Here is an 18,722-nt window from a genome sequence, read left to right as displayed (position 1 = left end):
GTTTTTATTTATGAGACAAATTGATTTGATATATAATTATTATATAAAATAATATATTTAATATAAAAAATAATTTTTTTATAAATTAGATCGGATATTCATATAATAAAATTGATTAACTTTCTTGCGAAAAAATCTTACGTTCACCTGTTCGAGTCTTTATTTATTTCTACAGTGGTGTCCTATTCTTCTTCACAAATTCTCACTCAGATATTTATTAATCTCAATTTGATATCTCGGTATGGACCATAATCACAAATCCTCACCGTGAAAAAAGGTGAGAATGACACGGAAAACTCCGTTTTTGTCTCGCTTTTTGTGGCACTTTTCTTATCGAATATCTCTGAGCTACTTCACGTGATGCATTTATATGTATATGTGTGTATATCTCTCAATTCTACGCCTTAAATATCTCGCATTTGTAGCAGGCTTACTACCCGTGAGAAACTGGTAATTATGAGCTTGCTTTCACTTTTTGTATTTCGTTTGTTTGAAATTCTGAAGTTCCTGCTTTTACTTAGAATTCATACCTATTTTTTCTGTTTACGTTGATGTTTTTGTGCAGAATTTTGAGCGTTTGAGTGAATTAATTGGGGTTTGTGCCGAGACAACTACAGGGTTTTGGTTTGAGTTACTTATGGAACTTGAATTTTTATACGGTGCACGTACGTCAGTTTGATCTATATGCCTACTCTGACCATATGATCGACTTTTGATGCTACACATGTGGCCGCCTTTCATTGATTTCAGAGAAGAAGTATTTGATTCCACTAGCCATATTATCCCACAGTAGCCTTTCCCTTGTTATTCAATTCCTTTGGTTTGGTTGATCGACCCTTTTCAGAGTACACCTGTCCTGTTGGCTTTTGAGCCAGCTTGAGAGAGCTCAGCCTGAAAGACTATCTTACTAGCTGATTAGTCTTTCAAACTTAAAGTGTCATTCTACTGTTCCGTGTGGAATCAGCGTTGAATCATAACATATTTCTTAATTGATTTTGCTAACAAATAGCTAACCTGTATCCTTTTATCATCTTGCAATTCACACCGTAGATTATTATGGCACCTACAGTGGAGACCGATGGTAGGGCAACTGTTGATACTGGACTTCCATCAAAAGTTCCGGCTATTGCCCATCCGCTGGCCGAAGACCCAACTGAGATTGCATCGAATATAAAGTACCATACACTATATAGCCCTCATTTTTCACCTTTCAAGTTTGATCTGGAGCAAGCATACTATGCAACAGCAGAGAGTGTCCGTGATCGGCTCATACAGGTATAATCAAATTGATTGATGCTTTGAAATTTGCTACCACATGGATACTAGGAAGTTATATCGGCCGTAATGCAACTGCTTTATTTTTGGCACTTTTTATTCCTGATGACGATTGGAAAAGAGAAATATAACTATTTGTTTTCTTGAGGATGTTTAAGGGTTGATTTTTTTCTAAATGAATATTTATTTTGGAACTTTAAGTAGTAGCGTAGGCAGTGGCATGATTTTTGTAGTTACCAATCGATGTTTTTAAGTTAAATTAGTTTGTGAGGGTTTGTCTGATGATGATGGGCAGGATTTATTAGGACCATTTGTTTATTTCCTTGACCATTTATTGATAATCTTCTGTTGGAAAGGTCATGTTTGTAGTTTATTCTTCCATAAGTTTTCCAACTGTACTTGTGATTATCCATTGTTCCTGATTTGGTATGCAGTGATAAAGCTATAATCATGTTTTCTTCCTGAGTCTTTATCCTCTACTTGATGTTTCTCTGTATCGTGTTTACTGTCTTGGTAAATTCACCATTGTCTAAAAAAATGTAAAATCAGTTAGAGGTAAGAGGTTAGAATTCAATGTCATTTTTTTCCATGCCTCTCCTGTTCGCTGCATGTCCAAGATTTTGAGCTTTTTTCTAGTTCATGGATATGCTACAAGGTTATTACTAATTATCCTTTTTGTTATCATTAACAAACAGTAACTTTAACTAAATTTTTTTATGGAGTTGTATACTTGAAGCCTATCCATTCGGCAGAAACATGCAACAGTTAGAGTCATCAAGTAAAATATATATATTCAAAGACTGCTATGTTGATTTCTATTATTTTTGGGTGATTGCCTGAACAATATTTTTTGCCTCACTCTCATATTGACTCTGGTAAATTGAGTCTTGAAGCGTAGTAATCATGCCTTAAACAGCAATAGAGAAGTCATTTACATCAATCTTTTTTATTGCAATTTCAGCAATGGAATGATACTTATCGTCATTATCACAAAACCAACCCAAAGCAGACGTACTATTTATCCATGGAATATCTTCAAGGACGAGCTTTGACCAATGCAGTTGGAAACCTGGATATTCAAGTTGCTTATGCTGATGCTTTAAAGCAATTGGGTCATGAACTTGAGGACATTGTGGAGCAGGTTATTAGGCACAACAACTCCTTACTAATGAATATTTTCTCCATTTAGTATCATGGCTTATAATTTATATTAATAGTATTTATCAATCACTAATTGTCAGCAATTTTATTACGTTCCGAGGAGGGAAAACCTGTATGGATTTTCTTCTCAAATTGGGATTGAGATGCTTTCTGTTTCCGTAATCTGTGCTTCAACCTTTGCATGCTAGATTTTGAGGGTGATTTTAATTGAACTTATTAGGAAAAAGATGCTGCACTTGGAAATGGTGGTCTTGGGAGGCTTGCTTCGTGTTTTCTGGACTCAATGGCAACGTTGAATTTACCTGCTTGGGGATATGGTTTGAGGTACAGATATGGTCTATTCAAGCAGCGGATCACCAAAGCAGGCCAAGAGGAAATTGCAGAAGACTGGTTGGAGGTTTGATAGCTCCTAAAATTTTGTTAATACTGGGTTGACTCTTTACATCTGGAATAATTCGCAATTTTTAATAATGCAGAAGTTCAGTCCCTGGGAAGTGGTCCGGCATGATGTTGTCTACCCCATAAATTTTTTTGGTCATGTTGAGGTTCTTCCCTCCGGATCGTAAGTGTAACCTCAAATGCTTCTTATTTAATTACATTAGAGTCTAATTTTATAGATGTAGATCAAATATTAGCTCTGTTAAAGATTATTGTATGAGTAATTCAAGCCGATATTGCAAAATGTTTAGCCGAAAGTGGGTTGGTGGCGAGGTATTGAAAGCTGTCGCATATGATGTACCAATTCCTGGGTACAAAACCAGGAACACTAATAGTCTTCGTCTCTGGGAAGCAAAAGCTAGTGCTGAGGACTTTAACTTATTTCAGTTTAATGATGGACAGTATGAATCTTCTGCTCAGCTTCATTCACGGGCACAGCAGGTAAAGACTTGTTTTCTCTTCTTCAATCAATGTTGCAGCAAATAGTATTTCTATCGTAATTAGCTATTTGTGCTAATAAGACTGAAATTCTTATTTGATATATATGAGTGTGATCAGATACTTCTTTTTGGATGCTTGAATGTGATGCTTGTTTTGCAGATCTGTGCTGTCCTCTATCCGGGGGATGCTACAGAAGATGGAAAACTATTAAGACTCAAGCAACAGTTTTTCCTGTGCAGTGCGTCACTTCAGGTTTCTCTATCTTGTTCTCAATTTAGTCCAAACTTCCCTCTCTTCAGTGCACTAGTAATTCATCTGATGTTTAAATAATCAAAAATTTCCCCAGTTCACTTCAAGAAACTTGGAAAACAAATTTGGATGGGCTCTTTGTGATTATGAAAGAAAGTTCTAGTTGAGAAAATTTTTACTAACTTGAGTGCTTCCTTTGATAACATGTGCTGAAAATACTAAAAAAGATAATTGTTACCATACAATTGCAGTACTGCCGTTAGGGACAAGGTTCAACTTGTTTTGTGATACTTAGGTTGGGGGGATGTAGCATCTTTGCAGACTACAGATAGACCTTTGACATTTGGTGGAAGGATTTGAGCTCTTTGATATAGCAAATCTCCTCTTATTCACACAGAATGCCTGGCAATTTAGAACTCGAGGATATTTATTCTGCTATTACTTCCTGTACCATAGTGTTTGGCATGTGAGTCAAAACTTACCAGTTATATTTTTGTACCAAAATTCCAGGATATTATATCCAGATTCAAGGAGAGGGAAAACGAAAAGAGTGAGATTCAGTGGTCTGAATTTCCGGCTAAGGTTGCAGTACAACTGAATGATACACATCCCACTCTTGCGATACCGGAGCTGATGCGTCTGTTAATGGATGATGAAGGGCTTGGATGGGATGATTCTTGGGATATCACCACAAGGTGCTCTCTTTGATAGATTACTACAGATTTTCTCTGTGACGATGATTTTATTTCTTGCTGTGTGGATTAGCCAATTTGAAGATTTGATGTTCATTCTACCAGGACCATAGCTTATACAAACCACACGGTCCTTCCTGAAGCCCTGGAAAAATGGTCACAAGCTGTCATGTGGAAGCTCCTTCCACGTCATATGGAAATCATTACAGAAATCGACAAGAGGGTAAACACGCCCACTTACTTTGGTTTTTATATACTTTGCATTAAAAGAACTCCACGGGAGTAATTGTCCTGCACTGTGCAGTTCATTGCAATGATAAAGTTCACAAAACCTGATCTTGAGGGAAACCTTCCTGCCCTGCGCATTTTGGATGATAACCCACAAAAGGCAGTAGTACGGATGGCCAATCTGTGTGTAGTGTCCTCTCACACGGTAAAAAATTTCTGCAAATTCAAGCATGTTAAATGTTGATCGTTGTTGACTACATGGGAAACAGTTTCAGAGAGCTGAATGATAGATTTCATTTATACAAAAAAATTGTTCTGTCAGATTCTAATGGCCCCTTAAATGCATTAAGAGAGCAAGAAGATAACCTTTCTGTCCATTCAGAACTCATTTAAAAACTTCCGGTTCAGTTTTCATATAACTGATAGCATTCTGAAATTAGTAACTGATGAAGTTTGACATTTTATTTGTTGCTGTTTGCTCATAGTGACATTTTTAGCAAATTCAAAATTTGCCAATTATCTGTGGCGACGAAACTGTTGTCTGCATAAAATTTATACGATAACTCATCTTCCACGCTCATATTCACTCATGACGTAAAATCCGTCGTCGTATTTTGCCAGCAATTTTTATAGTTTGATTACAGCTGGTTAAGAATATCTATTACATTGAACCTCTAGCATCTGTGTGGTTCGCTTCATTTTCTGATTTCTTTACTTAAGATTTTCGATTGAGAAGAGTTTAGAAAGCTAATATTCTTCATCATTTTCCTGCAGGTCAATGGTGTTGCTCAGCTACACAGTGATATCTTGAAGGCTGAGTTATTCTCTGATTATGTCTCTATATGGCCTGCCAAATTTCAAAACAAGACCAATGGTATAACCCCTCGTCGATGGCTCAGGTTTTGCAATCCTGATCTTAGTCAGATTATATCCAAATGGTTAAAAACAGATCAATGGGTGACTAATCTCGACTTACTCACAAATCTTCGCCAAGTATGTATGATGTTTTTTTTTTATTGACAAAATCTCTATTGTTTACCCGGAGTTATTATAGACTCTATTCGCCCCTAGTTTGCTGATAATGCAGATTTCCATGCTGAGTGGGAATCAGCGAAGTTTGCCAGCAAAGAGCGTTTGGCACAATATGTACTGCAGGTTACTGGTGTGAGCATTGACCCAAATACACTCTTTGATATACAAGTCAAACGAATCCATGAATACAAAAGGCAGCTATTAAACATTTTGGGTGTTGTCTACAGGTACAAGAAATTGAAGGTGAGGAAAACTATATTTGTGGTACTTATCTAATGCTGTTTAATCAATTTGATTCTATGTTTCTCCTTGTCAAAACCTCGGCACATTGCAACTGTATCTCATTGATTAGTTATCACATCATAAAGTATGGCTTCATCTTCAACGATAACCTTGTAATTGTGATAACCTTGTAATTGTGTTGTTATTGTTCCTTTTAGATAAGAAACAATAGTAACTGGTGGTAATATGAATGCATTGTAAATACTTCATGGGCATCCCATCTATTGGTCCTGTACATAACCCATAAACTGTCAATGAAATATTTATTTAAAACTAATATAGGTCGTCATCCAATTAACAATGATTTAAACTTGGTTCATTTAAGGTTTTCGTTCACTGGCCTTGCAACTTACCACTTCATATTCTGACGTAATCGATTCTCTTTTTCTTGTACTCCTTCAAAAGCTCATACTTTCTCTTCATATCATCCAATAGCTTGCAGTAACACTGTCCTTCATAATTTTCTGCTTTTTCTATATTCCAAACATTTAGTTTTCAATTTCCCCTTTTTGAGTTGCTCATTCTTTATTTTCTCTGGATAATAATGCAGGAGATGAAGCCTGAGGATCGTAAAAATACGACACCTCGCACCATCATGATCGGAGGAAAAGCGTTTGCTACGTATACAAATGCTAAAAGAATAGTTAAGCTTGTAAATGATGTAGGTGCTGTTGTAAACACCGATCCTGAGGTCAATAGCTTCTTAAAGGTAAAGTATAGATATAGCGTACCTTTTTTGAGTCTGTGATTCAAATCTCAAGTTCTAAATGACTGAACCACGAAGAACAAAGTTTTCTAGTGCCCAATTAGTCATTGGCGAAATTTTAGCTCATATTATCCTTGGCCATAAAGTGAGTTATGCTAACTGGTGCAACCAGTTGTTTGCAATATTTACAAAGTGAAGAATAGAAAAAATGGAAAAAATTTCTTGTTTTGAATATCTGTTTTCTCAGCAGGGTCCTGATAATTTAATGAATAATGTATAGCAGTTTTGGGTTTAACTATCATGTAGGTAGATTTCCAAAAAAGAATCAACTATGCTATAACTATCCTTGGAAAAAAATAGGGAAACTCGGTTACTATTAAATGCATACCTATGTTAATATAACCTTTTCTTGTATCCTTGCTACTGACATAAGTCAACTGTCAAATATTACTTCACCACCAAACAAAAAATGATGCCATTATTTAACATATCAGAATTTCATATCAACTTCATTGTTATTTTCCAATGTTTCAGGTTGTTTTTGTCCCCAATTATAATGTGTCTGTGGCAGAGATTCTTATTCCTGGAAGTGAGTTGTCACAGCATATCAGTACGGCAGGCATGGAGGCAAGTGGCACGAGTAACATGAAGTTTGCACTTAATGGATGCCTCATTATTGGAACACTAGATGGGGCTAATGTTGAGATCAGAGAAGAAATTGGGGAAACAAATTTCTTTCTTTTTGGAGCTACAGCAGATGAAGTTCCTGGCTTGCGTAAAGACAGAGAGAAAGGACTGGTAAATCCTGCTATTTACAATAAACTTAATCTTATAAATCTAGGTAGGTCATTTGTTACCTCAATTACAAAGCATAATCCTCTAGCACGTGATTCAGTCATAAGTTCTGTCTAAACCACTAAGCATCGTTAACTTTTATAGCATGATACCTGTTCAGCTTTCATACTTGACCGAAGACCTACTCATTGTTATATTATTTAATTTTATAATAAATATAATTATGTTTTTGGGTTATACATGAGAACCAGACTATACATGACCGTGCATCTTGAGTAAAAAGTGAAGGGCTTCTAGGTATGGTGCAGGAGTTCAATTTAAAAAAAAAAAACTGAAAGTGTACCTAACTTGAGGTATTGTAACTAAATGCCTAAGCAAAAGAAACTGTTGGTTTAGGTTTTGATTACATCTTTTAGTAATTTAATTGATTAAAAAATCCGTTTCATCGGATTTGTGAAGGAAAAGAATGTGGATAGACAGGGAGCTAGAAATTTACCTGCATTCAATCTGTTATCGATAATTAGGAAGTTAAAAGCTTTAATAATTGTTAGTTGTTGAAAATGGAACAGGCAGTCTTCACTTTCTCTGGACTCGTTTATGATTCTAAATAACAATGAAAAGAAAAATATTCCTTTGTCACAGAAATGAAAAATTTGGTGAAGAACCAGATCATTCGCGGTCCAGTGGACCTAAATTCATTTTCAAATTTTGATATCATGATTCGTGTATCCAAATGAGTACATATCCCCGTTTTAACATGTGTCATTGACATGCACTTGAGGGAATTTTGCGTCATTTACGGGTTTACCTACATATACGGAACTTAAAAGATATGGGGTTATAAATAAAGTAGGAGGATAAACAACTGCAGTGAATATGCAAATGTAATACCAGTTACCCATCCACAAGACTTGTTTAGTGTTGCATCATACTTGGCATACTGAATTCATTTCTCTATGTTCGTTCCTCTTCTGAGCTATTTCTGGTTAACATAATTTTAATTTTCTGTTATTATGCAGTTTAAACCTGACCCTCGGTTTGAAGAGGCCAAACAATTTATAAGATCTGGGGCTTTTGGAAGCTATGATTATAATCCACTTCTTGAGTCACTCGAGGGAAATTCTGGCTATGGATGTGGCGATTATTTTCTTGTTGGTCATGACTTCCCAAGCTACATGGATGCTCAAGAAACAGTGGATGAAGCATACAAGTAAGTCTACAGCATCCTCGATTTTCCTACCCTTGGTACTGCAGTTACCATACTCTACACTGTAATATAAACTGGAAAATTTTCCTTTGTCATCTCCCGATTGATTTTTTTCTTTGTGCCACATTATATATGTTAAAAACCCAAAAGATAGATGCCTTTCTTGTCAAACAAGCTGAGTTTGGTCTTTCATGGAAGTTGCTACAGTAGGTAATAAGCAATAACAATTTCTGAGCTAATTTGACCTCACAAGTCTGATTATTTTGTTTCCACAAAGAAATTCATTTTGGCTGGGCATTGTTATTCAGTGTTATGGAATTAAAAACGTGAGTAATAAATATTGTAAAATATACAATTAGAGGCTCATACTTTGGTCCATTACATGAAGATATTTTAGGCGCTTATTCATGATCTGATCTCAGGTATAGTTTTGTATAGAGGTATTTTTGATGTCACGTTTATCAAAATCTAGCATATTTTCACGTCTCTTAGAACAGGAAATTAATGGAATGGGAAATAGACTATTTTTCACTACCCTCGGAGATGTTGGTTGCCTGGAACCTTTTCCCCCCCTTTTACATAACATTCTTTTGTTTTGTATTTCTCCACTGTTTACTCGGTTATCCTCTCTTTATCAATCCTGCTTTATATTTCTAATACTAGAGCCCCTGAGACAATGGTATATCTTCTCCATGTATCGAAGTACCAGTTTATGAATTCGTATACTACTTTATGCTTATTGCACCAACAAAATTAAGCTAATTGTATTAACTTACATTGGTTCAATGAACTTGGTTTATCTTTGCTGAGTTTAATCTGACAAAGCCTCATGGTATAGCATTTGGACCACAAATTCTCGTGTTATTATCATGCAAGAATACACACCGAAAAACACACTAAATGGCGATTGACATTTATTCTAATAATATACTTTCAGGGACAGGAAGAGATGGATAAGGATGTCCATTCTTAGCACCGCTGGTAGTGGAAAATTTAGCAGCGACCGCACAATTTCCCAGTATGCAACTGAAATTTGGAACATAAAGGAGTGCCCATGCCCGGGATCAGTAGCCTAAAATCTATCAGATTTCTGTACTTCTCAGTGACCATGATAAAGCAAGTACTTCTATCATGTATGTAGGATATGAATATAGCTTCCATGCCATTGTAATAAGCATTCTACTAATAAAAGATCGGTACGTCTCCTATACAATTATCGATCTATCTATCCACAGCATACTTTCCTCCTTTTCATGTTATTTCAGGACTATGTTCCTGTAATGAGAATTGAAGACATACACTTAATGCTAATGTGTTGTTAAATGTCTTTTTAAGTAGCATTTTACATTTTGTTCATAATTTCTTGTAGTGGATGTGATTATGGATATAAAGGAACCAAAATTTTTAGACCCCGTGTTGGCTTGGCTCTAATTCGGTTTGAATCAAGCTTCAAGTTGATAGCTTGAAATATTTGAACATGAGATGCTTATGCAGTTAAACTAGTCGTTTTTGGTTCGGTCAATCACACCATCTTTTTTTCAATTTTGCTATTTTATTTCTTTCCCACTTTTTATCGACCAGCCCATCATTTTAATTACAAGAAATCTTAAATTTTAAAAAAAATTATTTTGTAAAAAAATCAAAATTAAACCAATAATTTAAAAACTAAAAAGATATTATGTATAAAAACAAAATAGGCTCGCTTATGTTGCATGCATAGATAGATAGGAGTGTGTGTTTTCAAATATACACACATATAATATATGTGGTGCATATAATTTTGTTAAAATCATACTTATTTTACTCTCAATATTTTCTTAAAAAAATTATCAATGATACAAACTTTGGAATGAAAGGGACATATGGTTAATAATATAAGTTTTTTTTAATAAAATAATAGTACCCATTGGCACATGATTGGCTTATATACATAATTTTTTTCTCAGGTCATTTTGTGTAAATAATTTAGAAATTATATTAAAATTTAAAACTATTTGGTTCTATTTCATTTTAAAAGATTTTTATAAAATTTTGTGGTGTTTTAAAAAAATTCGGGATGAAGAGTGATATACTTGAGATGAAATCGTCTACTACACTTGGTGCTTTAAATTGTGCTATACTTTGTTCAAACAAGACCTGTTTGCACGAATTTTAATTAAACACATATAACTTTATATATAAACAAAATATAATAAATCACAAATAAAATATTCGATTCATCTGTATTCTCATTGGACAATAAATGATTAAAACAATTTATTATTGATTTTTTAAAAATAAAAAACAAAAAGAATCAAAAGTTTCGTCTATGACTTATTATTTTGTTTATATATAATATTTTGTGCATTTAATTTTTAAAAATTCGTGCAAACGAAACTTGTTTCGGCAAAATGTAGCACGATTTGAAACATCAAAATGTAGTGGGGGATTTCATCTCGATATACTTGGATGAGATTTTGGAAGGTGTATCTTGTATTAAATAAAAAATATATAATGACCTTAAAGTTAGTTAATATACCAAACTCGTATCTATTTAGCTCAATTGGTATCAGGATTGTTTTGTCAAGACCTATATGTCCAGGAGGTCTTGGGTAGGTCTTGGGTTCGATCCTGGGAGCCTTTTATTGTAATGACCCGACACAAGTCTCCCGCGATCATTGCTCATAGGTCTTCTCCAGCCCAAGCACTGGAGCTTTTACCTTCTCAGGATTCGAATCCAAGAACTCCTGGACATATAGGTCTTGGCAAAGCAATCCTGGTACCAATTGTGCTACTCTTTGGTAAAATCATATGGAAAATCTCCTATACATGGTCCTGCTTATTGTTCAAGTATGATCACCAAGTGGAGGGGAAGCATGCGTGAAGAATTAAAGTGGAATGCACTTGGATCACTTGGCCATGCAGACTGCAGTCAGTTGGTTAATAACGATCAAGTTATAGCTGTCAAGTGTAACTGTAGTATATATGTAAAGCATGTGATAAGAAGACTTATTATTCATTCTGATTTCTTTTGCATTATGTACTGTAAAAACTCTTGTTCAGCGATGTAAAGAAAACTCTCTCGTTGGCTGTTTGATTGAGCTTCTCTTACACTAAGAATCTCTAGTAAAAATAATTAAAAAGTTCACGCTCAATGTGATCGCAAATGCACGATGCAAGTTATAGTATAATGTATAAAAATACATATATCGTTCAACCAAGACTGTATTATACGAATATTATTTCACTTATATGTTCTTTAGCAAACGATAATTTAAAATACTTTGTTAACTACTATAATTTAATTAACTAAATGGCTTAGAGGTTAAATAAACAGTGTAAAAAATGAATATTTAAAATCAAATAGGAAGTAAATTTGTTGGAAATCTCGGTTTACCTATTACCCCTCATTATTTTCAATAATTAATCTCAATTGTTCATTGCCTTTGACAAGATTCCCTAATTAATCAACATCATTTCTCAACTTACGTTAAACTAATTCGACACGATGAGATAATTAAATATCTTTAATTATTTATCAATGATAAATTGCAAGCACGATTTATGAAATCCCCCTAACTTTCGATTTATTATACTATGAGTATCAACGTGTATTCAATTTCATATGTCTATGTAAATTGTAAATCCACGAATTAGATTACTCGTCCATATTGCAAATTATTCTCTCAAACTCACTCGCAATATAAAATACTATCGAAGCTAGCCAGACTTCAATAATTTAATGAAAAGCAATAAGATAATCAAGCATAAAATAATAGTCGATGATTAATTAATTTAAATGATTATTTGGGGTAGGATACCCTTAAATCCCAACGAAAGATGAGTTTAGCTACTAAAAGACATAATAAATATCTCAAACAATAGTTAGAATAAAGTTTTCAAGCTAGAAATACTAAAAGAAACGAAAGAACACTGCGTGAAAATCTCGAGTTCTTCGCTTACCTCCTCAACTCTAGATATTTTCTTTTTTCTCTTTTTTCCTTAGTGGATGCTGATAAAAACATTTTTTTTCCTAAAAATTGCTAGGGGTTATTTTTAAGTAGGTAGTCTCAAGAAAGAATGGAAAGAAATCAACCAATATTTTTTCTTTCTTACTCGTGCTGGGGCGGCTAGAATTGCCCGCCCAAGCGCGCTTATCTCGCATATTTTCTTCCACATTTTCCTCGCGCGCGCTAGGGGGACCAAAAATATTTGCCCCCAATGTGCATGGCTCACTGATTTCCTCTGGTTTCTTCCATTGCTCGCTAGGGCAGCATGCCTTGCTCACATTTTAGGCCTTAACATCATCTTTTCTTTACTAAATTACCTACAAATCAAATCAAAGCGTATAAGATTTGAAAACAATGCATAATATGGCTTAAAGAAAACTAAATTCAAATCAACATAACATAAATATGCATGAATACAACTCAAAACGACAACATATCAACCCCTCAACACTAAAATTTTGCTCTCCTTAGAGCAAAATATATTATGTATAAACACAAAATAGTCTTGCTGCGTGTATTTAAGTTGGATATATAAATAGATAGATCGATAGATATATAAATAGATAGATAGATAGATAGATAGGAGTTTGTTATCAAATATACACAAAAAATTATCAATGATACAAACTTTGGAATGGTCGGGACATATGGTTAATAATACAAGAATTTTTAATAAAATAATAGTATCCATTGGCACATGATTGGTTTATATACGTAAATTTTTTCTCAAGTTATTTTGTGTAAATAATTTAGAAATTATATTAAATTTAAAACTATTTGGTTCTATTTCATTTTATAAGATATTTTATAGAATTTTGTGGTGTTTCAAAAAAATTCGGGATGAGGAGTGATATACTTAATTGAGATGAAATCATCTGCTACACTTGATACTTTAAATTATGCTATTTTAAGATATGTTACGAATTTTAAAATATTAAATGCATATAACATTATATATAAACAAAATATAATATACCACAAATAAAATATCGATTCATCTCTTTTATTTTTGAAAAAAAAAAAGATCTCAAATATAATAAATGATTAAAACAATTTATTGTTGATTTTTTTAAAATAAAATAAAAAATCAAATGTTTTGTTTGTAACAAATTATTTTGTTTATATATAATATTTTGTGCATTTAATTTTTAAAAATCCGTGCCAACAAAACTTGTTTCAACAAAGTGTAGCACGACTTGAAACATCAAAATATAGCAGAAGATTAGTTAATAACGATTAAGTTAGTTGTTAAGTGTAATACATGTAAAGAATGTGATAAGAAGTAGCATTATTCATTTAATTCATTTTTCTTCTGCATTGTGTACTGTAAAAACTCGTGTTCAGTGATAAAAAGAAAACTCCCTTGTTGGTTGTCTGATCGAGCTTTTCTCATACTAAGAATTCTTAGTAAAAATAATTGAAAAGTTCAAACTCAATGTGGTCGCAAATGCACGATGCAAGTTATAGTGTTGGAAACTGAATTTCGGAAGTTTGACAAACTGAGCGTTTAATATATTGAACTAACTGATCAAAAAAACTGATAGAAACTGATCTAAAATATGCAAACTATCAGTTGCCCATAACTAAAGATTAGTGCGCAGTTTTTCGAAGACAACTGACTGATCAGCTGGAACTGATCAGTTTCTACTAGCAAACTGAACTATGCAGACAACTGACTAATCAGTTGAAACTGATCAGTTACTACAATCAGTTGTAAGCTTATCAGCAGCATTATATCAGCTGATCCTTTAGCTATACACGTCATCAGTTAAGGAAAAGGACGTTCAACCAACAAATACACAAAAGCTGACTGCAACAAGTAGTGGGATAGCCGCATGTCAGAAAATTTGCAGTATACGATTGTCAGAAAAATGTTGACAGTGGCAATCAACGGATAGAAAGTTTCAAATCGTATTCAAAATTACCGTTGGAAGCAAAGCCTATAAATAGCAGAGAAGAGCAACTAAGATAACAACACAACACTCGGAATCTCAACTCCGAATCTGTATCAACCCAATTGATATAATGTTACTCTACTGAAGTCTTTGCAAACATCAAAGCTCACACTTATTGTATACATTCATAGCATTCAAGACTATACTTCGAGCTTACAAGCACAAACTGTTATTGTTTTTATACTTGAATCTTGGAGATATCAGTTGTGCTAAATTATTTCAGTCTAGTTGAGTACTATTAACTGTTTTGTAACTAAGAGTTTCACTTTGACATTGTTAAGTCCATAACCGAAGCGGGTCTGTACAACTCTTTGTATCGATCAAAGTCTTTTAGTAAATATCATATATTTGTGATAGAAGAGATGACGTAGGAGTGTTTGAAATCTCCGAACATCCATAAAATCTTGTGTCTTCTTATTTCAGTTTTTATTATATCTATCAGTCAGCTTATTTCCGCACTTTTATTGTTAACTGATTGATATCGACTGACAAGATTTTCGAGTAGCAGTTTATCACTAAACTGACTCAAGAAAAGCGGAAAGGTGTTTATTTAAACCCCCCTCTAAACACTCTTTCACATTTACCTGATCTTATCAAGTGGTATCAGAGCAGTTGAATCTTGTCCCTAAGTATTCCAATATACAAACTGATTACAATGTCTTCATTCAACAAAATTCCAATGTTCTCCAAAGAGGATTTCGATAATTGGAAAATTAGAATGCAAGCTCATCTAGCTGCTCAAGACGATGACATGTGGTACGTTATTACAGACGGACCCATAAAAATATTGAAGGCAAACACTGCTGTTGCCATAACTGATGGGGCACCACACCGCATTGAAAAACCCCGAGATGAATGGACAGCTGAAGACAAGAGAAAAGCCAACTTAGACAACGTGGCTAAAGATATTTTGTACAAAACGCTGGATAAAGTCACTTTCAGCAAAATAAAAATGTGCAAAACTGCCAAGGAAATCTGGGAGAAAATTGATTCAGCTTTGTGAAGGCAATGAGCAAACCAAGGAGAATAAACTATCTGTTGCTGATCAAAAGTTCAACAATATCAAGATGAAGATTGGAAAATCCATGCATGAATATGATGAAAGGATCAGTAGCATAGTAAACAAACTGAATGCACTCGGAAAGATGTATTCAAATAAAGAGGTGGCACTGAAAGTAGCCAGAGGTCTTCCCAAGGAATGGGATGTTAAGACCATGGCAATGCGAGAATCAAAGGACCTAAACAAGGTCGAACTTCGTGATTTATTTGCTGATTTAAAAGCTTACGAATTTGAGTTGCAAACTAGAGAAGGGGAACCTTCTACACCAACTGCTACAATTGCTTTAACTGCTGTCAAACTGGAACCAACTAGTTCAGTTGACAAATTTACTGATCAGTTAAGTAATGATGCTATGTCATTATTTGTCAAGAAGTTTGGAAGATTTATGAGAAGAAGTCAAGGAAACTTTCAAAGACAATACCAGAGAAGTAACTCCAAGGAAGAACCTAATGCTTGCTGCAACTGTGGCAAAGCTGGTCACTTTATTGCTAACTTTCCTAAGCCAAAGAAGGACAGTCGAGGCTCAACTGAAAAGTGAAAGAAATCTTACGAGCACAAGAGAAGGACTAAGGATGATAAGAAATCTTACAGAAAGAAACATTAGGTGCTTCTAGCAGAGGAAAGAAAGTTCTAATGGGCAGAATCTGACAGTGATTCAGAATCTGAAAGCTTGAGCTGCTCCAGTGATGATGATGATGAGGTCAAGTGTCTAATGGCTGATTACACAGAACTGTAGTCAACCAGTCAACAGGTATTTGACTTTAGCTCAATTGACTTCACACTAAATGAACTTATTTCTACACTTCATGACATGGTCAATCAGTATCAAAAGCTTGCCCTATCTTTTGAGAAGGCAAGAGCAAAGAAAACTGATCCCAAAGATGCTGAAACTGATGAATCATTTGATATGTTGAGTCTTAAACAGGAGATTGCTGAGCTGAATGCGAAAGAATCAAGAATCAATCTATGATTCAGCAGTTGATGTTTGAGATGTAATGTCTCACTCATTTTTAAAATTCTACTGGACATTTTTTTTAAATAAAAGCTCGCATTTTCGAAATAATATATAAATTTTAAAAATGATCTTAAATATTTGACAGTAAAAATAGTGCAATTTAAAATAATCAAACTCATCACAAGATCATATGTGTGGGGACCCGGACGCTAATCAAGTTCATAATCGTCATTGGGACAATTTAATCAATTATAATAAACAGGGTCTAAAATTTTTTTTTAAAAAACGCGGAACGTAATGGAAATCATTCTAATATACATATCAGTATTCAAGCACAAGTTTGGTACTATATACAATCATTCAAAACTCAGGTTCAACAACTAGATATCACGTGCAGCAACGTCAAAGTCCGTGGTCTCCACTCTATTCATGATATCTCGTCATCTCCTCGACCCTGATCCTGTCCCACCTGTTGTCATGCACACATACAAACACGACAATAACCGGATAATTCCGGTGAGAATATAATCCCAGTATAAATCAACGAACATGCAACCATATGATAAACATAAAAGCATGGACAGATAACAGCAATATGTATCAAAATCTGAAACATAATCAATATAAAACTGTCGACAATGCTCGTGACTCCACAACTCATACTAGACTCAATCCTAGTCTAGGGATCCTGGTTTCCAGACGTTGGCATTCCTATATCGACCAACAGTAATAGAAGAAACTCCGATTCTATCCACGTCGATATAACCAAACATCCAGTGCCTTGACCTATCCGTCACAGACTGTGGCACAATCGCCAACACACTATCTTGTGACATCGTGCAATGTGCCCGTGGCGATCCCACCACTATCAGGCACTTCTGTCACAAGATCACTCGTCTAATACTCATCTATTACATGCTTCCTATAAATCAATAGAACAACATATAATAACAATAAGTATGTGATTTAGGGAAACCCAAGTATATCCTACTTGAGTCGATCTCCCAATACCATATTGACTTATACCTTTCTTTTATTGAAATTCTGATGTCGTTTCTGTCTGGAATTCAAAGTCTGTCAATCCCTCAATCTGGCAATGGCAATAACAATAGTACCATATCAATATACTAGTCCAATCAATACCAACTCGGATCAATCTGGATTTAATTCAAAATCAACGGCATAACGAAACAATCTGAGTATTCCCGTCAATACAATCTCAACAGATATTAATTACAAATCATAACTCATGTCCAATACCAGCTGTAATCAGTTAACAATCCAAATCTGTCCAATATCAATCGATATATTCTGAAAAATCATAACAATTCCATAATCAATCTGTTTCTCAATCTGACTTCGATTCTACGATGTTTAACATGTCCAGAACACCATATATGAATCATATCAAATTCCTACAACATCATATTTTCAAATGATAACAAAACACAATCAAACTTACGTCCAGTTGTAGCTGTCGACGCGAGGATCACAGAACTGAAGTCGGATTAAAATTTGGATAACCGAGTCAAACAAACTCACAATCCAAAGCTTGGAGGAACTTGAGAGAATTTGTAGGGGAAATTTCGATTCTTGCTACTGGTCTCAAAGGAATGAAGAATATACATTATATATATAACAAATTGCATGTGTGACAAGTGTCCACTCAAGTCATAATTGCACTTTAGCCCCTGAATTCTTCACTATTTGCAATTTGGTCCTCAAAACTCTTTTTAATTCTATTTCAATCCTAATTAATTACAAAAATCGTGGAATTTAATTCATCATTCCAAAATTCGTAAATTAAATAATCTCGGTATTAAAATGATATAATCTCGGGTCTTACAATTCTCCCTCTCTGAGACATGATTTTGTCCTCGAAATCTCAAGCAATCATATCACTGGCAATCAAATCAGAAACAACAGAAACTGAAATAGGAAACTCACATCAGTGGAATAACTCTGGGAACTCCTGTCTCTTGTCTGATTCAGTCTCCCAGGTAGCTTCTTCAGTGCCATGACGAGTCCACTGCACTTTCACGAGCGGAATTGTCTTTGTTCTGAGCTGTTTTTCTTTACGATCAATAATCCGAATCGGTTTTTCGACATAACTCAACGTCTCATCCAGCTCGGTCTCGTCTGGCTGAATAATATGAGAATCATCGGGGAGATACTTCCGCAGCATAGATACATGGAAGACATCATGTATTCCTGATAATGAAGGCGGTAAGGCGAGTCGATAGGCACGATCTCCTAT

At 34.5% G+C, this 18,722-nt stretch overlaps 1 protein-coding gene across 2 annotated transcripts; it reads left to right on the top strand.

Moving 5' to 3' along the window:
* The first annotated feature begins 137 nt into the window (after positions 1 to 137).
* LOC142555088 (alpha-glucan phosphorylase, H isozyme) lies at positions 138 to 9,834 on the top strand. 2 transcript variants are annotated; one of them, XM_075665753.1, is made up of 16 exons: positions 138 to 277; positions 1,051 to 1,275; positions 2,237 to 2,416; positions 2,657 to 2,833; positions 2,913 to 2,998; positions 3,126 to 3,315; positions 3,475 to 3,567; positions 4,075 to 4,259; positions 4,362 to 4,479; positions 4,561 to 4,689; positions 5,259 to 5,477; positions 5,556 to 5,759; positions 6,349 to 6,507; positions 7,039 to 7,302; positions 8,319 to 8,509; positions 9,444 to 9,834. In XM_075665753.1, the coding sequence occupies exons 2-16, from the start codon at positions 1,057 to 1,059 to the stop codon at positions 9,580 to 9,582; spliced, it is 2,553 nt and encodes an 850-aa protein (XP_075521868.1). In that variant the 5' UTR covers positions 138 to 277; positions 1,051 to 1,056; the 3' UTR covers positions 9,583 to 9,834. The 2 variants fall into 2 exon arrangements, with proteins under 2 accessions (XP_075521868.1, XP_075521867.1); XM_075665752.1 differs by lacking the exon at positions 138 to 277 and adding an exon at positions 284 to 450.
* Positions 9,835 to 18,722: the final 8,888 nt, after the last annotated feature.

This window comes from Primulina tabacum, chromosome 9 (assembly GCF_025594145.1).
Source record: "Primulina tabacum isolate GXHZ01 chromosome 9, ASM2559414v2, whole genome shotgun sequence".
NCBI classification, from domain to species: Eukaryota; Viridiplantae; Streptophyta; class Magnoliopsida; order Lamiales; family Gesneriaceae; genus Primulina; species Primulina tabacum.
The sequence above is the reverse complement of the archived record's forward strand: the minus strand, read 5'-3'. Positions and strand labels throughout refer to the sequence as shown.